The sequence below is a fragment of the Lissotriton vulgaris genome, chromosome 11 (assembly GCF_964263255.1).
Source record: "Lissotriton vulgaris chromosome 11, aLisVul1.2, whole genome shotgun sequence".
NCBI lineage: Eukaryota > Metazoa > Chordata > Amphibia > Caudata > Salamandridae > Lissotriton > Lissotriton vulgaris.
The window spans coordinates 1,051,191,816-1,051,214,647 of NC_141699.1; the positions used below are offsets into that span (position 1 = coordinate 1,051,191,816).

At 45.8% G+C, this 22,832-nt stretch overlaps 1 protein-coding gene across 2 annotated transcripts in view; it reads left to right on the forward strand.

Annotated features, from left to right (window-relative positions):
* Positions 1-22,832, forward strand: part of PLD1 (phospholipase D1) — a 370,836-nt gene that overhangs the window by 305,860 nt on the left and 42,144 nt on the right. For both annotated transcript variants that reach the window (XM_086944395.1, XM_086944394.1), the window contains 2 exons: positions 2,350-2,399; positions 3,768-3,902. In XM_086944395.1, the coding sequence (XP_086800521.1) occupies positions 2,350-2,399; positions 3,768-3,902 (185 nt within the window). The remainder of the gene's footprint in view (positions 1-2,349; positions 2,400-3,767; positions 3,903-22,832) is intronic.

The following is a 22,832-nucleotide window of genomic DNA, read 5'->3' on the forward strand; positions in this document are numbered from 1 at the left end:
TGACCTGTGCTCACCCATCCCTCATGTTAGTGAGGACTAAGAGGAGGAGCATGATGAGGAAGTAACATGACCTGTCGGGCTTGATTTAGTGTCAGATATACTAATGGTGTCAATGCTGTCCTAACAATAGCATAGGAGGGTGGGCAGGGTCGGATTTCCTGGAGATACCACAAGAGAAACTGATTTGCCAGTATTTCAAGTGATATGAAATCCACTGCATTACATGAGACCGATAATTGTAAATAATGTCAGAGTTGCTGTGACAAGCTGCAGCGTGTTAAAACGAGCAAGGTGTAGGAATCCCTCAGGGACGCACAGGTTGCAAAATTGTGTCAGCATGGAGTGACTTTTCTTATGAGATGCCACTAAACTCCAGCAATGTCACAAAAACACTGGCAAAGCAAGCCATGTGCTGTCCACCAATTGGCAAAACATTGGTGTCTACATTACCATCCTACTGTTGCAAACCTTTGGAACTCACTCCCCCTAGGTTTACACTCGGAACCTTGTCTCTTACGTTTTCGTAAACAACTGAAAACTTTCCTCTTCTGCTAAGCTCCTCGCCTCTGTTCTGTCTTTATTGTTACTCTGTTTGGTGAAGCGCTGGGATGCTCCAGGGTGACCACGCGCTATACAAAACTGTTTTAATAAAAAAAAAAATTAAAAAAAAATTAGGCAAGGGGTGGTGTAGGGCTGGGACATTGATTATTTCATTTTAACACATTTCGAATTGTGGTTAAAAATCTGATGATTCATCTAACTGAATCCAGGATGTCTTTATGCCAAAGTTTTAGTCCTGGTCCTTGCGTGGGGCACAATGACCTTTACTAGTCGCACTGGTCCTTTTGAGCAGCTACTGTGGCCCTTTTATCGTTCCAGCTTGTGTTAGCTGGCATGAACAAGAGTGCAGGTGCAGCGTGGTGCTGGTTCGACTGACTCAAGTTCAGATTTTAGTGTTTGTCCTTGTAGGACTTTTCTGCTGGGTCCATCAGCACAGGTCGAACGAGAGCTGCTCCCTAGTTTTCGGCACACCTTCCACAGCTTCCCATGATCTGGGGGCTGAGGCCTGCGGCAGACTCATGGTAGAGCCCTGCCGGGGTCCCACGTCATCCTCATCAGATGGATTGGTTGTCATCTCTCTGTATGATGGATGAGAGCTGGTGGTACTTATTGTATTGTCATTGCCTGTGCTTCATTTGGAGGACGGACCAATATTGATTGTTTCGAGGTTGCTCACAAGCATGCTTCATCCCGAAGTTCTCTTTGGGGTATTTAAGGCTGTTGTATGGGGATGCACATATTAGGGCCCTATTTTTTCCGGCAACTTTGTGATTTCTGTCCTTGGGCAATCCCATTACCCACGTTCCACATCTTTGCAAAGTTTCAGGGACATATGTATGAAACTGAGGTTTTGCTATTCTCAAATAGCGATTTTTTGCGAATCGCTATTTGAGAATCGTATAATGCTATGTATGTAGGATTTGCTATACATTTTGCGAATCCAACATATTCCTTACTTGCGAATCTCAAATTGCAATTCGCAATTAAGGAATACCTCCCCTAAGGTCATGTACGTGCTTCACATTGCACTTTGAAAAATGCAACAAAGTGCATTCTTCAAAGAAATCGCAAATTACCACCAAATTGAAGTTGGTGGTAATTTGCGATTCCTTAAGGCCAAATTGCACTTTTTTGGTGCTTCTTACATTGCATTTAAGGAATGGCAAAATTTGCGATTCATTAAATGCAATTGCAAATTAAGGAATCGCAAATTTTGCGATTCCTTTTTTTGCACGCAGATTTGCCTTCATACATACCATTTAGCAATATTGCAATCGCAAATGCCTTTGCGATCGTAATTTTGCTTGATACATATGACCCTTAGTGCTGTCAAGTGAGTCTTTCTTTGTTGTATCTGTATCGTGTTTTTCATCTTGGCATGTGCACGGAGTCAGTTTTTAATTTTGTATTTTAAGTGTAATGATATACGGGACTGAAGTTGCCTGTTTTTTTAATTTAAATTATGATGAAGTCACAGTTTACTCCAACATAGAATGTTGATGTTCAAACCAAAGGGCATAAAATGGGTCTGAAAAAAGCGAGGTTAAAGGAAAGTGATAGAGAAAAATGGGATATATATATATATATATATATGAAAAGTGTTGGCACTCGAGGCCCGAGAAATATAATATAAACACTTTACTCCGGCCCGAAAAAGATTTTTGTAAAATGCGGTTTCTCGTTGCTGCCTCTATTAAAAAAGGTCCCCCAAATTGTCAGTGCAGTTAATCATGTCGCCTGTTAAAAAGTATTTTTTGTTCATTAAGTCCTCTCGTTTTGTTATTCCAGAACTATGTGCAGAGGAGAGAACTCCATCATTTCTCAGTTGAAAGCAGAGAGTGAGTATTTCAGCGCGTGTTTTCATCACAAAATGAAGGGTGAGGTGCAAGTATCACCAGGCCAGAGGAACAGGAAGACTTGGGGGGTGACCTGGGCGGAATTAAGGGGGTCATGTTGGTTGATGGTAGGATTTTGTTTGGATAGAGCTCTTCGGAGCAATTCTGGTTAAGGATTGGGGAGACTTCTCACCTGATCCCTAAAGCGTGCAGTACACTGTGACTGAAGGGTGGGTTTTTGCCAAGGGACAACTTTCGAACTCTTTTCTTACATTTGTCATGGCCTCTGGGTAAAAATCTTGTTTAATCCAGTTAAATTATTTCCTTTTCTCTTTTGTGGTTCATTTTGTTTTACGTTTGAATTGGGGGTGGGGTGGGGGGGGGAGGGGTCAAATAAGGCACACGGTTCAAAAAAACAAACGCCTCTGCAGCAAGTAGACATAATCTGCAACTGGTCAATTGGAGCGGAAAGTAACATTCCCTGTCGTGCAACTTTGAGGGCGCAGCGCCATCTGCTGGGCAAATATAGAGGCTCAGTTGAATTGACAATGAACTTGTTCCTTGTGGAGCTCTTTCGAACGTACAGTATTTCTCTAGGGCAGTCACTTCCATATACCAATATTCTAGGGTAGTACAAGTCCCATCTGCAGCTCCTCTGCTTAGTACAAGCCCTATACAAAAACAACAGGAGGGAACCCCTACCGTGCTTAGACTATCTCTCCGTAACAGCAGTGCCTAATTTGAGCCGGTGGTTTCGGGTGCTCTGCACCAGGACTTCATTGCCAACACTGCATTTGTTGTCAGGACCCTGGTATTTTTTTTCTTCTTTTTTTTTTCTTTTTATATATTGTATACAATCACAAATACTGTTTCGGGGTTGACCACAGCTGGCGATCATTAGTACGGCGCTGCTTATGCTGTTACCCCCTTGCTGGTTAGATTTTGATAGAGAAATAGATATAAGGAGGAAGGGACAGAAAGGTTAGAAATGAGAGAGAGGATAGGACAGGCAAATAGAAAAGTATACATTGTTTGCTAAACATTAATAATTTTACGAATTAATCACTACTTACCACCCCAAGGGGATCAACTGTGATATTAAAGGGACTCTCCCCCACTGGAAGCCTAGCCAAGGGATAGTTGCTGCACTGTTTTGCTTGATTCCCCAACTCCTGCTGTGGCACAACCCACCTCCCCCATCTGTTAACAGATGGGAACTGCACAGTGAGGAGGAGGTGGAGCCACGCATACTTCCGGTGTGGGAGGTCCCGGGGCAGCCTCACTCACTCAATCTATTCTTTATACTGAGATTGTAGTTTGCCACCTTTACCTGTTGCCGTAATGTCCTTTGTTTGACTCTCTCCCGTCCAGTTGGAGATCAGTGGTTGAACTACATCTCAATCTGTGGCCTGAGGACCCACGCTGAGCTCGAAGGAAGACTGGTCACGGAGCTCATCTACGTGCACAGCAAGCTGCTCATTGCGGATGACAACACGGTCATCATTGGTGAGTAGGGGGTCTTAATCTTCTTTCGTGAGTTAGAGCAAATGTGCATTTGCCGTCTTGTTGCATGAATAAATACATGTCGTAAAGTTGAGATGCTGCCATCACATACAGGACAGACCGTGTTGAACGATTTGTGAGGAAATGGGCAGAAAGGAGGACAAAGTATCACAGCAGCATTTGCCAGTATCTTACTTTGCTGATTGTTGCAACACAGACCTGTACATTTCTCTATTTTAAAAAAACATTTAAGTAAATCCTCACAGGACACTCTAGAGTGAAAATGTTATCCAAATTGTAGTCTCTGACTAAGTGAGATTTATAAGTTTTTGTTAATCAGTGTATCACAAAGCTGATATATATATAAGGGAAAAAGTACCCGCCTTCCATACATTGTAAAACTATTGAGTCAGAGGAGTTCCATATCTATGTAGAGAAATGAGGCCAAAGGCCGAGTTCCTTTCATAAGGTCATGGAAATCCGAGTTGAAATGCAATATCTTTATCATGTACGCTGGGGGTACTTTATCCCATATAATTCATGGTCACATCATCACCTTTTCCACAAACCACTTAAAACCTAGGTGCATAGGTCTTGCATAAGAAAGAGTGAGCATATTTGCAAACATGAAAAATAAATATAAAACCTCTAGTGAGAAATTAAATACATCAAAAACCTGTTATATATTTGCTGAAAACATATATTAGAAACCGGTCAACACAATGCAGTTTTTTTTTTTCAAAAGCTGCTGTTGCTCGGAATATGTAGAAAGATGCAGAAAGATTATAACTTTCCTCTATCTAAGGAGTTTAAAAAGATAAGCATATTCTCTCTGCTTTGCATTGTAAGCTATTAAAATAGAGCCGAACAGAAGTAAGAAAAGCAGTGTTCTGTTTTTGTTGTGTTAAACTGACAGTGCTTAATTTGAGCCGCTGTTTTCTGGTGCTTAGCACTTATTCGTCAACACCGGCACACATGTGACAGTCTGCCACAAGGTGGCGAAGTCTGGCTAATTAAGAGATGACCACAACAGCAGAATTATTAATTCAATATATATCAAAAATTACTATTACCTGCCGCCCAAGCCATTCGAGTGTGATGGTTAGTAGTTGTGTTGTTACTATCACTGGGACATAACAAGGTCAATGTGTGGTGCAATCTGTAGTGGCCTCCTTATGAGAGCCCTGGCACTTATTTCATTTACAAATTGAGCACTGTTTAACCCCTTCGCTGTGGGGGGTAATTCCCCTGCTGTGCTGGGCGGGCGGGGGGGCGCTCATGACGAGCTCAGCTCGTCATGAGCCATGGCGCTCCAGTGCTCATGACGAGCTCAGCTCGTCACAGCTGCACCCGTTTCCGTGGAACGCTCAGCACAGCAGGGGAATTATCCGCGCGTGTGAGCGTTCCACGGCTCATGACGAGCTGAGCTCGTCATGAGCACCGGAGCGCCGTGGCTCATGACGAGCTCAGCTCGTCATGAGCATGGAAGCTGTTAAATAGCTGCTCCATTAATGGTCCACGACCTGACGAGCCTTTCACCTTGGCTGCTGGCTCTGGCAGCAGGCACCAGGATGTCAGAACTCGACTGTAATAACCTTATAGTAGTCGAGTTCTGATGTCTTTTCTTCATAATCAGCAACTTGGTGCATCACAACACGCCAAATATAAAGAAATGTGTGACTGCCATTCATATAGGGATTACAGATTCCCATGTATTATATGGTTTTACCAAATATGTTACTCCCTCAAAGCAACGTTTTGTTCATCTGCTGCAAGTCTTCTGTATTGTCTCCCTTAGGAAAAATACAAACATGTATTTGTTGGATTACTCCTCGGTCTTCATTGCAACATTTTATGTTCCCTGCTATTTTTTTTCCTAAGGAGTTCACTCAGTTTCAGAATTGACAATGATGTTTGGGGCTGGAAGACAAACCTAGATACATAAAAGTAAATGGCACCATGAAAGTAGCTCAGATAGGCTGCTACTTATACAAAAGAATATTTCTCTATATTGACCATAGTAGTGTATCCTGTGAAACTGATGATCAGTTTGTATCTGATGCAGGTGTCTTTATCCTCACCACACTGATTCTGGCAGTAAGCTCAGAAACTATAGTCACATGTGGCCAGCACCAACAGCGCTTCAGTGTCATCACTGGACATTTGGCCATGTTGGCCGGAGTATGGAGTACCCAACACATCTGGCAGGGTTATGGATGTTTTGCATCACCAAACTTGCAGCAGATGGGAAACACCCTTTCTCTTATCCTTAGTTTCTTGCTGCTGAGAGTCTAGAATAAGGGCGAGAAGTAGAAAGTCTGCAGAGTATAAAGGGGTTCAAGAGCTGGTTCAGTTTCTGTTCCTTCTTGACAGCATAGACCAAGGCCAGAAAGAACTGCACCAGATGTACCACAGGGCAAGTCAGGGGTGGCTGATGCTGCCTATGGTCATGCCTTATGGGTACCCATGGCACAGCACCGGGAAACCCCTGAATGCACGTGGGCGCTCTATACTTTTTCCTAACATAACATAACACGTGTAGATATGATTCCAGAATATAGGACCACTTTTTGAAACACAACATTGTAGGCTGGGATCAGTGATCCATTCCACCCCCTGTCCTAGAAAGGGGTTTACCAAGCCATTCTGTGCTGAAGTAAATTGCAGGCTTTACATGGTGGAAAAATAGTGGGCTGAAGTTTACGAATGCCCCCAAATGTAAACATGTGGTGTGTTCCCAAGCTTCCAGTGCAAGCCATGACTTGGAACGGCCACTTTCCCACTCCTTAAGTGAGATTTACACCTGTGGAGATATCCGTATTTGTGGTGGTGATCTCCGTACCTGTAAATGCGCCAAGAAGACATTTGTTAAAGTAGCAGCTGCTACAAGGCAGTTGTGGTGCGGCAGGGGGCGGGAGAGGGAGAAGCGCTGGAGGGTTAAGAAAAAAATAAAAATTCACTTACCTGCACCTCTGACCGCTGCTTCCCTTCCATCCTCTTCGATCAAGCTGGAAGTAGACTCCCCTAGCCAATCACTACGCTCCTGTCACCATAACAGCAACATTGTGATTGGTCTGAGCATCGTGGTTCAGCGCTCACACAACCGGGTGGAGAACATGCGAAGTGCGCATGAGTGTTTGTCTGCTCCACGACGGCTGGACAAACCATCCTGTGCACTTAGAAAGTGCTCACTACTCCGCCTGCTCTGTTGCGAGCCCACCTCACACCTTCAGAGCCTTCTGAAAAATAAAAAGATATTGTGGAGTTATTATCAGTTTTTTTCCCCTGTGGGGCGATGCTCCTCTGCCTTAGCGGAGGAGCCATTGCTGAATGAAGTCCTGGCCGGTGTGAAACAGGTCATGTTGGCTAAGAGCTTCCTCTTGTTTTATCAGTGCACAGTGCATCTTCTGACCACACCTAGAGACAGGCACATGTACTGACAGTGCAAGCGATTAGTGCCAGCTATATTTGGAGACATTTACTGGCACTTGAATAGGCTATTATGAGGTATGGTAAGCGCTACAGTGCAGTACAATACACATGCTGACTGACACTTCATATTAGAGGCATCTCAAAGTGTTGCATACACCGCCACGACACCCTTCATCGCAGAATAAACATCAGCAGCTCAAAGCAGGGATCATGACCTGCTCAGAGATCACTGCCTCCCCGCCCATGTATCCTTTTATCATATCTTGCCCTTTTTAATGTTGTAATGTAGACTGATAAAAGTTGTTTTTATTTTACTAAAACTACTTTTTTCAGTGAGTGTGGCAGCAGTTGCGTTCTGGATGTGTATGAGCGCAACAGATCCTACCCACACTGATTTCAATACAGGTTAAGACTAGGGGTGGGTGGAATTTGCGTATTCGCGCTCCGCAAAGCTCCGCGAAATGGTAAAAAATTTCCGCGAGCCAGCAAAAGTTCAGCAAACACACGGAATTGCTTGTTCCTCCTGTTCGCAATGCTTTTTTCCTGTTCACGAACGCTGTTTGCGTGCTCGGGGAGAAATATCTCGTGAACACGCATTTTTAAAGCGCGAACAAACAAAAAATTCCGGGAAGTTGCGGATCGCAGATTATTTGGCAATTCCACGTTCTCAGCGAGCACGAAATTACCCAAATTCCGCAAGGGTAACGGAATTTACCGCCCAGGCCTAGTGGAGACATTTCTTGCCATGGATGTTATTCGTCACAGAAAAGCCTTTTACTGTAGTAAGACGTGTGATTTGTTTCAGTTGAGTAAGGTCGGCCCTGCCTGATTCCAATCTATGGAACTCTTTCTGTAGCTTGAATTTTTGTAACGCCAAAGACGGGGAGATTTTGCATTTCCGGCACAATTATCACTGGCACAGCCATTAAAACATTGGATGCCTAAATCAGGGTGTTGTGCACGTGCTTTATACTTTGATACAGTGTTTGCACCACAAATGGATTTTATAGGAGCAGAATTATCCCTCTTGCGAAGACGGTGGGGGAAAGGTGCTTACCATTCATGTGCAACTCATGTTAACATCTCAGCTTCTGATATGCATGCTTTTCTGTGCAAGTAGAAAGAGAAAATGTTTGAAAAGTGGCTACCTTCTCATTTTATTATTGTTTCAATTTATAATGAACACCGCAGTCTAATACTAAAATGCACAATATAAAAGAAGGGCACTTTCTGTACATTTCTCTTCCCCTTTAATGTGTGTATAACTGACAACATGCTTGTAATTATAAATCTGCAGTGCTTTAGAAGGAGCATTGAAAGGGTGAACAGCCTTTACAACAAAACTTTTACAACGCACTACCATTACAACGCTGTCATTACAACGCAAACCATTACAACGCATTGCGCTGGGGGCGCTCTAGGATAGGGAATAAGTTTAATTTACTATCCAACACTTTCCCTAGTGTCCACCGGGACTGGAGTTGGAATAGTAAATTAAACTTTTCACTATCCAGCACCCCAAAGAGCTATGCGTTGTAATGGTATGGGATGTAAAAACCGCGTTGTAAAGGCAGGCGTTGTAATAGCCTGCGTTGTAACGTCATACATCCCATTGAAAGTGTTGTGCTTTATAACGTTTACGTGTGTCTGGCTTGAATTTCTACATTCTGGTTCTGTGATCGCAGGCCAAAGCACACTTTTCAGAAAAAAGAAATCTGTTGGTTAGCACAGTAAGCGGAGGTCACTTTTCGTATGTGTTTCATTCTTGAAAGTACCGAATCTGCGTGTGTGTGTGCTTGTGTGTTTGTATGTAAACACAGTATTCATGTTGTATGTGCTTATCATGGAAGGCTGCTCCAGTGAATCCAGTTGTATGTTTGACAAGATCCGTCTTAATAACACCCACCTGCACCAAGACATGTATTTTCTCTTCTGGTGTGCCTGCTGATTGTGTATTTTACCCTCATGATTGTTCTGGATTCTCTTGTACACAAAGGTATCCTTCGCAAAGGTTCTCATCTGCGGGCATATATGTAAAGTAGCTGTTTTGAGTAGTAACAATAGTTCATGAAGATCCAGCTGTGTAGCAGACACGTTTGTCCGATTTAGAAGGCGTTGCACAGCAAGTTTTTTTCCTGACTGAAGGAAGACGTGTAGTGTTTGCTGATCTATGTGAGGTGAGATAGTGGTCTCAGGTTGCATTCTGGTGTAGAAGCGAGTTCTGTCAAAAGCACATACTTAGGAGTATTAGTATTTTTTTTAACACCATTTGCACTAAGTAACCATCTGCATACAAAGGATTGTTCTCGCTTACATGAATCAAGGCCAACTGAAAAGATTCACACAGCTGCTATTTAACCTCTATTGCTTTCCATTGGCCCACTTTGCGATGATCTTAGTGGGCGGGGCTAGGTATCGCCTTCTTACGTCGGGCGAAGAAGTGCCAAGCAGAAGTGATCCGCACTGCCTGTCCCCAACTGCCTCGGACCGCGAGGGAATCAGGGCGCAATATCTGTGATTTGGTGGCGAGGTTCTGCCTCACAAGAGCAGCCAGCCGTCTCGCCTGGGCGCTCCCGGTACCTCGGTCCGTGAAGTTGGGGGTGCTTCCGACACAGGGGCTTGACTTCCGCGGTATTATGTTGCTGCTACATTTAGGGCAGTCTCAAACCTTGCCTGTGGGTCACAGGGGCCCGCTCCCGCTGCCGCTATGCACACAGCAGGTGAACAGCCTTTACAACGAAACTTTTACAACGCACTACCATTACGACGCAACCATTACAACGCAAACCATTACAACGCATTGCGCTGGGGGGCGCTCTAGGATAGGGAATAGATTTAATTTACTATCCAACACCTTCCCTACTATCCACGGGGACTGGAGTTGGAATAGTAAATTGAACTATTCACTATCCAGCACCCCAAAGCGCTATGCGTTGTAATGGTATGCGTTGTAAAAACTCAGTTGTAACGGCATGCATGGTAAAAGCATGCGTTGTAACGTCATACATCCCACACAGCATGTCGTCTCGTCCGGGGGGGTCACCGTGGTAGCTTCTGCCTCGTCGCAGATGTCCCGCAGCTCCGTCACTCAAGCTGCCTTTGGATACTTCTTCATCCGCAATTGAAGACCGTTTACAGCAGTGCCGAGCCAGAGGCTGTGCAGTTGGAGGTTGGTGGCGAAGGGCTCCATCGTCTCGACAACAGACATCCAGCCTCACTGATGGCGGCCAGTCACTCGTCTACTTCCAAGGCTGTGTACGGGTAAGCGACGTTGTGTGACTCCAATCCTCGTAATAATCGCACCATAAGATGAGTGAGTAAATCCTGTTACACATGTGTGTTCTGTTCCGTTGGGTGACTGCCACTGACCGGGATATTCCGATTTAGGGATCTCAAGTGCTTGGAGCTCTTTCAGATTGCTCCTACCATTCGGCCATTTTGTTTCTTCATGTCCTTTAACATTCAGGGCCCGATGTAAGTGGCTCATTACCGGTCGGTAAACCCAAAATTCGTTAATTTCAGGCTTACCGACCGGTATTGAGCCATTTCCAATGTAGGTGATAATTCGGTAAATACAGAATCGGTATTTACTGATTTTGTATTTACCTAATCATTATTTACTGAATCGGGTATGTAGGAAGCACATTTAAGAGTGCTTATGTGCTTTAAGGATTCGTAATTTACCACCAACTACAAGTTGGTGGTAAATATCGAAAACCTTTGAAAAAGCAATTTTGTGCTTCTTTAACAGTGCCATGTGGCAGACATACATGCCCTTAGGGCATGTATGTGTGCCACATGTGCACACATGCACGATTCAGGGGTGCAACAGGGTGTCAATGTGACACCCTGCCACCCTTGAATGTGTTCCCTCCTATAACTGATTCGGTATTTACCGAATCAGTAATAGTGAATGGCTTCCCATTGGTTCCTATGGGCTTCCAGGCCCACAGGAATGAATGGGAATTACTGAATCGGTAAATACCGATTCGGTAATACCGAATATTACCGAATCAGTAATATTTACCGAATTTTTAGCTGCATACCATTTACTGATTCTGAAATACCAAATCGGTAAAATTCGGTATTTTAGAATCGATAAATAGTAATTACCTACATATGGCCCTATTTAGTCCTTTAATATAATTTATGAACTTTGTTCAGAGGTATGCATGTGAATACGCTATTTAGTCAGATTTGTATCTCCTCCTTTTAATAAAGAGTATACCTTAAAATTAGTGAAGAATTTCATGCTTAGGTGTATGTGTGTGTCAGGTTTCTGCCAAAGACAGGGCACATTTTTTTAAACTTAAATATCTATTGAAATGCACTCTCTAACCACATGGTGGCACTGTAAAATCACGTTTATCCTAGACTAGATTAACTGCATTTTTGAATAATCATTCTTTCTCAGCCTCACGCACTCTTCCTGCAAAGCTCTAACATGCATTCACCACTTAGCTATGAAGGGGAACGTCATTGGCTTCTATTTCTTTCAAATAGTTGTGCATTAAATATGCATGCAGAATTGAATAGCTACATTTAGGCTGTTGAACATGTTAGCTCCTATTAGTGGTGTTTTCAAACCTGCCTTTTGGCTAGGTGTACACTATGCAAATTCCTTATGCACACATACCAGTCTGCGGTTAACATCTGTAAGTAAATGAATCCAGGGATGAACCTAATGCAAGCGTTTTGTTATTCCTGTGGGGAAAATGTAATCTGTGGTTGATGGTATTTGCTTTGGTATTCAATTTTGAAAAATATATACATATGTATTAAATTGTTATTAAATGTGTTTTGCTTTTAAAATTATTGTAGTCGTAGTTTCAGCCCTGAATTTATTACATTTTATTTTTATTGACAAGGCTATATCGAAGAATACCTTAATTTATATTTAATACACTACTAGAAAATAATCAGATTTATTGTTACACAAAACATGCATATTTCCATTTGTAAATGATATTCTATATGAATACAAACTCTTTCTAATTGAACTGCACTAACTGTACTTGTAATGTGCACACTTTAATCCGGATTGCCATCCCTGGGTGCGGGTCCTAACTGAACAGCAGTGTAATCAGAGCATTTTATACGTTTGCCTGAGACAGCGCACAAAATATTTTGTTAATTAAAAAAAGCTTAACCACTTGCGTGCTCAGGACGGCCCTCGGCCGTCCTACATCACGCTGGGCGTGTGCTTAGGATGCCGCCAATTCCCCAGCACAGCGGGAATTCCGTGCCTGCGCTGGAGAATTAATTATTGGGCAGAGTTCAGACAGCCCCCGGCCGTACTGGGCACACGCCCAGCGTGACGTAGGACAGCTGGGGGCCATACTGAGCATGCAAGGGGTTGCGACCCCTAATTCAATCCTCACACCGCGGCGAAATTCGCGCCGCAGGGAAGGGGTTAAAACAATTCTGGGGCCCTCCTATTGCTTACTATTTTTGGCTCCAACTTCACTCTTGTTTCCTTTCTAGTTAATGGTTAGCGTCTCCTTCTTCCTCCTAGGGCTTCAGGCTTCATCTCTGCTGTGGAGTATGGGTTAGCACAGCTTCCTGTTTGCGGCTAATATCCTTTCACTCACGTGTGCTCCTGCGGGTACTTCTTTTTTACTTTTTGACATGCACTCTCAAAGTGCATGACACTCTACGCATGCATCTCCTCCTGCTGTTGATTGTTCCTTTTCCCTCCTCCCCCACAGCTCCCTCATGTTGTTTCCCCCCACACCCCCTCCTCCCACTGTCCCTTCATCCTCCCTAGTGTGGCGCTTAAGATTGCACAGCAGCAGGGGATGCTGTGCAAAAGTAATTGCTACCTGTTTGGTGCTAGGCTCAGCACACGGATTTCAGCAGAACACTGTCATAGTGTGGAGCGCTCGTCCATGTGTTAAAACTTACATTTACTGACAAACTCTCCTGCTTCAGCGTCATGGGTACAAGTGAGCATTGGTCCAGCTTTAAGGGACTGTTTGTTTATTTCTGAACACACCACATCAATGTAATGTGTGAGGTCATAAGCTCAGCTAACTATAACTGTTGAATTTCACTGGTTTTGTGCGAGTGAAACCTGAGCCTAACTATAACATCCCTGCAATCTATTTTCAGTCAATTTCAAAGGAATTTTTAATTTAATTTCCTAACGTCAATGTCCCTTTAACATTTGTTTTTTTCGGTAAATTTCTATGGGTTTTTAAATGCTAATTCCTAATTTTATAGTCCCTTTAACCTTTTGTTTTTTTCAGTGAATTTCTAAGGTTTTTTAAATGCTATATAATAACTATAACATCCCTGTAACTTTGTTTTCTTTAGTAGTCAAGTCAAGTCAAATAGGCTTTATTTCGACATAAAAAATATCTTAAAAAGCATACATACATATAAAATTCTTTTTGAAGCATTGAAAGTAAAAAGTGTAAAAAACCCCTTGCATGATGGGAATCAGCAATTTTTACTATAATTTTTTAGGGGAGAATTATATAAATTACCTAAAAGAGGTATGTTTAAGAAACAGACCGCAGAAGTAAAAACATGATTAAACAATTTGTCTAAGTCTTTTTGACCGAATCCGCCATGCCCACCCAAGATACTTCGAGGTGGCGCATGCATAAAATGTGCGAGTGTCTGAAAGTAATATCCTTAGTGCCACATTACAATGTCTTGTGCCCAAGGTGAGACACATGGGTTTTAGCCATTTCATCCGTGGAACCTTATAGGCAGGGCACTCGAATAAAAAATGAGGGACAGATTCACGGCGCTGTGGGCAGAAGGGGCACCACGGAGCAGTCTGGTGAGGAATTTTCCAGTGGCATGTGAGTTCCATTACAGGGAGAAGACCTATTCTAAATTTGAAATACAGGGATCTTTCCCATGGGGCTGAGATAATGTCCAAATACCGTTCTCTAATGGGGACATCTTTGGACTCCATAAAGTTTCTGGTCGATTTACAAATCGTTGCAGAAGAGTTTCTTTTGTTTGCCACCCATCTCCAGTAGAGTTGTTTTAGCATTGATTTGGGCGGGGCTGTCTGTTGATGCCATGCTTCTTCCAGCCCCAGATTGGCAAGTAGTGCTTTGATGTCCCTTAACCATTTTATTTTTGCCCAACCTGTGGATTTGATTATCTCCCGCAGGCCATCCGCATAACTTGAGAGCTCAGGAACTCTCCAGATGCGGGCCCACAGGAGCAAGGGGCGTAACTTTGCTTGGTCTTCAATCGCCCGACAGCCCATGTCCAATTGCAATGGCAGAATGGGGACAGATGGACCGAGGGACATCAAACTTCTCAAGAAGATGTTCTCAGCTCGAGTAAGCTCTTTCAGGTTTGACATTCCCCAGAGTTCCGCCCCATAAAGAGCGGCACTTACTCCTCTGGCCGAGTGAATGTCCATTACTGCTGCTATAGGTTTTGTGGAAGCTGCTCTCTGCTCTTTCAGCAGGGCCCCAGTTACTCTTTTCAAACTTAACAACATTTTGGTCAAGTGATAGTCCCATTTCATGGAGTCCACCAGCCGGATACCCAGATAGTCGAACGTCTTGGTCCTTTCCAGTGCAACAGACCCCAGTGTTGGAGGAGGGCCAAGTTTTTGCGGGGGATTCAGGATGAGATACTTTGTTTTATCTGTATTAATGCAGAGTCCTCTCTGCTTGCAAAAATCGTCAAAACCAGAGAGAAGCTGCTGGAGGCCCATTGGGGATTTTGACAGAAGTAAAGTATCGTCCGCAAAAAGCAGAGTGGGAATTAAACGGCCTGCCAAACGGGGTGCATCTGCTGGTATCCTGGTCAAGTAGTCCACCACCCCATTTACATAGAGCGAGAAGAGGGTTGGGGCAAGTACGCAACCTTGCCGCACACCTCTATTCACATCTATTCTTGAGGTCTTTTGACCATTCGGCCCCCCGCGTATTTGGGCATAGTTCTTTTCATGGAACCTCATGATCAGGTGAAGCAAATAGGGTGGCATGCCAAGGTCACACAAAACCTTCCATAAGTTGTTTCTGGGAACCAAATCAAAGGCCGTCCGGAGGTCGATGAAGGCCAGATATAAAGTACCCTTCCCAATCGTAACGACCTTCCAGTGGATCATAAGTAGCCTTAACGATTGTTCTATTGTTCCTGTGCCAGCTCGGAACCCAGCCTGGAAATCCGAGAGTATCTTATTTTCGTCTGCCCACTGCTGAACTCTGGCTAAAAGGACCTTGCCCGCTACTTTTTGCGAACAATCAATCAGGCTAATCGGCTTAGTGGGTCGTCTCTTGAGCCTTTCTTGTGCAGGGGGACCACCTCGGCGGCCATCCATGAGGCGGGCAGGGGAGCACCCGCCATAGCCGCGTTTAATACTGATGCAATTAGCATACTCCAATCACCTAGGTCTGCACGAAGCAGGTCGCCAGGAAGCCCATCGGGACCAGCCGCTTTGCGCGGGACAAGAGATTTTATAGCACCTTCCGCTTCTTTCCTGGTAAACAGACTTTCCTCGTAACTCCCATCACCTCGAGAGATCTGTGGTAATGGAAAATCCATCGCTTCTGCTACAGATGCTGTATACAATTTTGAGAAATGTGAATACCATAGATCCTCAGTTATATTGCATGTGATGACAGTATCTAGGGGTCTGTTTTTCTTTCGTAATAAGTCCCAAAAACCTTTTGCATTTTTTTTCTACGCTGGCGACACGGAGTTCCTGCCAAAATGCATCTTCCCAGTCTCTCCTTGCTGCCTTTAACTCTGCTTTATAACTCTTGCGTTTAGTGGCTATTAGGGTTGCGTCTCCACTTTTTACTGCCAATATTAGTGCTCTCTTTCCAGCACGACACTCCGTCGAGTACCAGCCAAATTTGCCCTGTCGCTTATCAAGGTTGTTGCTTCCCTTTTTTATTTTAACCTTGAATAGGTCCCCAATCGACGTCGAGACCTCGCTAAACATTGCTGAAATCTGATTTGGGCTGACAGGCTCATTTTCCAAAAGTTCACAGGCTGCAGTGGTAACAGCTCTAATGCATGATAGTTTTTCTTCATCGATTACCACTTTGTCCCATTTTAAGCGTCTTAGGCAGTTTGAGGGAACCACCCCTCCCGATGACCTTAGCTCAGGTATATCATGATCTCCACAAGCTGAGCAACTCTCCCTCCACCAGCATGTTAGGGATAGTGAAAGTGCGTTGTGGTCACTATCCAGAGAAGGTAGAACTATCATATCCTTCATGTGGGCCCACAAGGAAAAGTTTAAAAGGATATAATCTATCCTGGATGAGTGACCCACCCTATTATATGTATGTGCCCCCGCTAGGTCTGAGCGTGTTCTCCCGTTAGCTGCTCTCAAGCCGTGCTCAAGTGTAAGGGAATTTAATTGAATAATTCTGGGGGTCCATCTATTTATAATTGGAAGATCGAGTGACGGGACACCTCTCCTTGAATCTTCGTCATACAAGTCCAAAGATTCATCGGACAACAGGGGCTCGAATGTACAGTTAAAGTCCCCCATGACCATAATTAAGGAGTCTCCACGGCACTCCCCTAAAGCTACCTCCAAAGCCAAAAGAGTTGGTGACAAAGCTCTCCCTGAAGCCCCACGTGTGTAAATATTAATAATCTCCAACTTTTCAGCTTTCCTTGGGCATGTTACAGTAAGGCGCATCAAGTCTGGAGATTTTTGGGGATGATGGTGTACTCTCCAGCCTAGAGAAATATCTACCCAGACTAAGAGGCCTCCAAAAGGGCGACCTCTTCCCGATGCTGGGATACCTGCCGGGACAAAAAAGGTGGCATGACCCACTCTGTGCCTTGGTTCCACACACCACGTCTCCTGGAATGCACAGACTGAGTGGGGTTCAATGAGCGCCACCCAGTCCGGGACATCCAGCTTGTTATTTAAGCCTGCCACATTCCAGCTAATGGCTTTCAGGGTAGGACGATACAAAGGCTCAGCGCGTCCTGCTTCCCTACCCTGTGTACCCGAAGTTTGTGTTCCATCCACCGACTCAATAGTCTCAGACCGATCGCCTGAAAAAGGGGGAGTAATTGGGTTGAGCGTGGATTGGGGCACAGAAATGTTAGACAGGGGTGCCCGCCCAGCTATGCGTGGTGTAATGACCCTAAGAGAGGGGGCATTTATTACTGCTTTATCACCAAGTCACCAACCCCAGCCCTGGGATGGGGCTGCTTGGGTAGGTGTCCATGCCCTTGCTCTGACATCCAAGGTTGGGTAGTGCGGGAACCATGCGCCTCTGCACCCATCCTGAGAAAATTTCTTATACCCCATTAAAGGAGGGGGGTGATAGAAATACCCCAGGTCCCTAGTTTGAATGTCGCAGAAGTTATAATGCGACTGCTGACTGCAAATCATACCTGCTGCTCTAGGATCGTTAAAATTGATCAGCACGCAGTCCCCGGTTAGATCCTTACGTCTATTTCCAATCCATCCCACACGTCGAACAAAGGCTATTCTGCCATCAATATGCCCTGGGAGGGGTCTATTTGCTTTGAGCCAGGAGAGCGTCTTGTGTTTGAGATCAGAATACAACTCACAAGAACCCTCTTCAAGCTCCGGAACCCCCGTTAGAATTACCACATAAGGCTTACAACCAGGGGGGAGACTAGCATTTGGAGTGTGCCTTCTTACCCTATCTTTTGGTGTTTTAGCCGGAGATTTGACTACGGTTTTCGCTGGAGGTTTGGGCGCAGCCTGTTTGGCAGGAGTAGAAAAGGATGGAGTTATGTCACCATTCGTTGTAATCGGTGTATTTCCTGCTACCTTAGAAGTAGGCACTATGGGCTTAGGGTTTGGGGCAAAGTTAACCTTAGGGGCCTTGGGTGCCTGGGTACTAGATTTATTCCTTGGGCGGCCCAAACTGGGCTCAAGGGTAAGGGTTTGTGGTGCGGGTATGGTTCCACTATTGGGTTGATGTAATTGGGAAGCCTTCCCCGGTACAGGCATCTTTTGGCAAGATATTAACTCAGGGTGAGCTACGGTGGCAGAGGGAGCTAAGGAGACAGCACCACTCATTAGCCCTCCATTTTCTTCAACCTGCGCCTTGGCGTGAAATTTGATCAGTGATTTCACAGCGTAAAAGTTATCCAGCATTGACTGCTCAAGTGTAGCTAGTTTACGTGTGAGACTGTCAATCTTATCTACGAGAGGCATCACCACAGACTTAATTATACTCTCAACTTGGGGGAAAATGCTGGTATCTAAGGAAGCCAACGGACCTAGTACGCCCTCCGACGCGATATCTCTGGTGTGGGTCGCAGGGGATTTTGGATGTGGGACTTGGTTAGTACTGGTACCCCCTTTAGACGCAGTATGCCTACTTACTTTACTATGCGGCTTTTGAGAGCCCCCCCTGCGGGGGCTAGCAGGACGCTTTCTCTTCTTTTGTGCGACTAGCCCTAAAGCTGGATTCCCTACGGGGGTATTTTGAAGAGCCACTACTCTGGAGGTGCTAACTTCAGTGTGTACAACTGTGGGTGGAGATTTTGAAGCTTCATTGGACAACACAGGGGGGCTAAGAGCTTTGTTAATTTCAGAGTCGGAGTCCTGAATTTGCTCCCCCGGCGAATGGTCAGTTTGGACGAGTGGATTAGGGTGTGTTGGGTCAAGAACAATGCTTGGAGCGGTGGTAGTTACCCTTTCTAAACTTGCCCTAATCCGACTCACTCTCTCGTCAATGTTTGGGGAATCAATTATCACCAGTGGAGTTGGGGAAACATAAGCAGGGCTGGGGGCTAGGGCAAGGGCGCCCAAGGATGAGCGCTTGTTAGACATGCCCATGGAATCCCGGGATAATCTTCTTTCTGCCAGGATTATCTCCTTTTCCACTATAGAGACAGCTCGAGTTATAAATTGGTCCATTGTACCTAGGACAACCTCTCCCGCAGCTTTCTTTGTTTTACTTGATCTAGTGCCTGTAGCCATACTCCCGTTATTTGCGTACCCACTTTACGGAGCCAAGAGATGTGGCCCGGCCCGGCCTCTTCTGGCCCCTGATGGCCTAAGATGGTCCCGCCCTTGTCCCGGGCTTCTCCCGCGATGCTCCCGCACAGCGTGGACGGGGCGCTCCTTTATGGGGGCGTGAATCGAGGGGTGGGAGGGGCAATAGGTCTGCAGGTGTGCCGGGGCGCAGGGACTCCTGGTTAGTTGAGTCCCTGCAGCGGCAGTGCTGGTGTGTAGAGCACGACCCTGCTCCCTGAAGTCCTTCCTTGGGGCTGTGAGCAAACGTGCTCCCAACAGCCTTACTCTCCCAAACTGGGACGCGGCACCCGCACAGCGGGTGCGGCTAGCTGTAGCAGAAGGCAGATGCAGCTACAACAGACTTGGCAGCAAACGTGGGAAGACGCCGGTAAGCCCTCGGCGTTTCAGTGTCCCTTTAGTAAATTTCTATGGGTTTTCTAAGTAGTAGTTGCATTTGCAGAGTGGTGGAGAAAGGGGGCTGGTCTCTGACCAGCTCTAAGGAATACCGCTGTGTAGGACTTAATGGAGGTAACAAGCGGGCTTCTGGGCCCCAAGAACACTCTGCTTCCCGGATGGCTTCATCCCTAACCAGTAATGCACCAGGAGGCACGTTTGCAGAGTGGAGGAGGAAGGGAGCGTGGTCTCCGAAGGCCTCTCAGCAATTCCACTATGTGAGACACACTAGAGGTAACAGGAGTGCTTGTTGGCCCGCAAGGACCCTCAGCAGCCTAGGGGACTTCATCCCCCAAACTGAGGTGCACCAGTAAGTGGAGAAAGGGGGCGTGGCCTCCGAAGACCTCAGTAATCCTGGTGTGTGAGACTTAGCAGAGGGCTCGTTGGCTCCCAAGGGCCCTCTGGATCCAAGGGGACTTCATCCCCCATCCGGCAGCGCACCAGGAGGCAGAGTGGTGGAGAAAGGGGTTTTGGCCTCCAAAGACCTCTCAGCAGTCCTGCTGTGTTGGACTTACTGGTGGTAACAGGAGGGCTTGTTGCCTACAAGGACCCTCTGGAACCAAGGGCATATACCCAACCAGCAGCGTGCCAGGAGGCACATTTGCAGAGTGGCAGAGAAAGGGGGCATGGCCTCCAAAGACCTCTCAGCAATCCCGCTGTGTAGGACTTACTGGGGGTAACATGAGTTCTTGTTGGCCCCCAAGGACCCTCTGGAGCCAAGGGGACTTCACCTTTCAGCCAGCAGCGTCCCAAGAGGGGTGTTCACAGAGTGATGGTGAAGGGAGTCTGGGCCTCCAGCGAGTTGCTGGGCATTTTTTAAAATGTACTTTTTTTAGGGAAGGGAGGTTGGGTAGCCCCCCTTTCCTGGGTCGATTTTAGGACCCTATCCCCCGGGTCCATGTATTTTTGTAATTGTTAGGGGGTGGTGTGGCCTCTCTCCCGGGTCGATTTAGGCCCGAGGGAGCCCCTCCCCCGGGGTCTGCCCTTTTATTTAAAACAAAATTGAAAAGGAAGTGGGACTGCATGCCCCCCCCCCCCTGGGCTGATGTGGGCTCCCGGGACACCTTATCCCAGGACCTAGTCTCTAGTCTGGGTGCCCTGGTCCCTCCTAGGGTACCCAGACACTTTGTTGGGGACCACAGGGGGGAGCCTGAAGCTACTGCAGTCCCTGCTGGGTGCCTGCATCCTGCGAGAGCAAACAACCCTTTTGGACAAAGGAAGCTGCTGAACATGCACCTCCTTCTGTCCAAAAGCAATTCTGCTCCGCTTTCAGCAAGCGAGAGCATTTTTAAGGCTCTCGCCTGCTGAAAGTGAGGCAGCGTTTGCTATGGCTTGGCGGGAGTCGTAATGCTGCTGCCAAGCCATAGCAAATTGCAATGCCCCAGGGGTGGGCACCCCGGGACTTTGCAGGAGCCGGCCCTGGAGGGGTGGCAGTCCCTAGGGTGTGGGGGTGTCCGTGCAGCCCCCGCGTTAATTCAAATGAAAACCCAGAGGAGGTGGCAGCCCCCGGGGCTGCGGGGGGATCTGCGCCACCCTCTCATTGTTTAAACATAAAGCCCCAGGGGGGTGGTGGTCCCTGGTGCTGGAGGGGCTCAAAGGGGAGGCCCTAGGGCATTTATAAGCCACAGGAGGGGGATCTGTGCGCCCCCCTTATTTATTTTATACTGCCCCACAGACCTGGCCCACCCGGGGGCAATTACAAACGAAGCATGGCAGACCGCACTTCTGATCCTTTCTTTTGGTTGGAGTCACTGATCTTGCGGGACTCCTGCCAAAATGTTTTTAAAAAAGCTTTTCTTGGCCTGCAGACCCCTTGGAGACCACAGGAGCAGGTCTAGGGGGTCAAGGTATTCCTACCCTGACCCCTTTGCTTTTTTTTAACGTTATTTCTGGGACTCCGCTTTAAGCTGAGTCCCAAGATGGCTGCCAACACTTCCTGGTTGAAATGTGGCAGCCAAGCACATATGACTATTGGATCCTGGGAGGATCCGCGTCCCTATATATCTATACTTGGATTTTTTATAATATTTCAAAAACAACTGAATGGATTTACACCAAATCACAAAAAGGCACTTCCCTGCACCAACATCTATCTACCTGCCAAATTTGGTGTAATTCCGTTCAGCAGTCCAGGCTGTGGCCATGTATAAAAGTCCTATGGGAAGCAACATGTGAAAAACTTGCTTTTAAGCCTCCCCATGTTCTCGCCCCCTGCTTGACGGACTACCCCAAAACCTTCAAGATAGCAGCTGAAGTGAGTGGCAAATTAGTTTTGAAAATTTCGTGAAGATTCGACAGACAGCGCCAAAGTTATTGGCAAAACAAAAAATGCTTTTCCTGTGGTGGAAACTAGGTCCTAACTATAACTACCTACTGCGGATCACAGTAGGACACACCACACACACACACACACACACCTATTCCCGGGTTGCAAATGAAGTCAATGCACATAAACAAGCGTAGCAATGCACAGCCCAGATAGGGCTAATGCACTACCTTTAAGGACTTGGTGTTTTTTGTCATAACAGACACATGTGCATTTTCTTTATTGATTTGTTTTGTGGTTATTTGTTCTCTGGGTTCACTGTGTATGTTTTTATTGAGAGTGATGTGGTGTAAGGTGTTTTGTATATTTATACTTTTAAATGAACATGATACAGGATTACTAAAAGTCATTATAGTGGGCTGAAATACGAATTTATGGCAGTAGAATTGGATGCAGCTGGTTATTCAACCAGATATCCTTGTTGCTTTGAATGATACCCAGGGGCGGTGGGCGACATTTGAAAGTGGTGGGGCGCAAAGTGATTAGCATACTGCACCGTAGCGAGCGACCCCGAACCCCAAAAGAGGGGTTTGGGGAGATTACCCCCCCCCAAGAATTTTTTTCTTAAAAAGAAGAGAAATCGTGCATTTTCAAGCAAATTTGAGAAAGCAGGAAGGTTAATAAAGCAATTGTGAAAGTGCAGTTATTACATTAATAGATGGCATATCATAGGTAGCTGCTTATTCAGTATAACCACAGAGCTTCATACATTCCGTCCTATTACGCTCAGGTGCTGGATTCAGACTATAAGACTTTCATGAAACTAGCATAA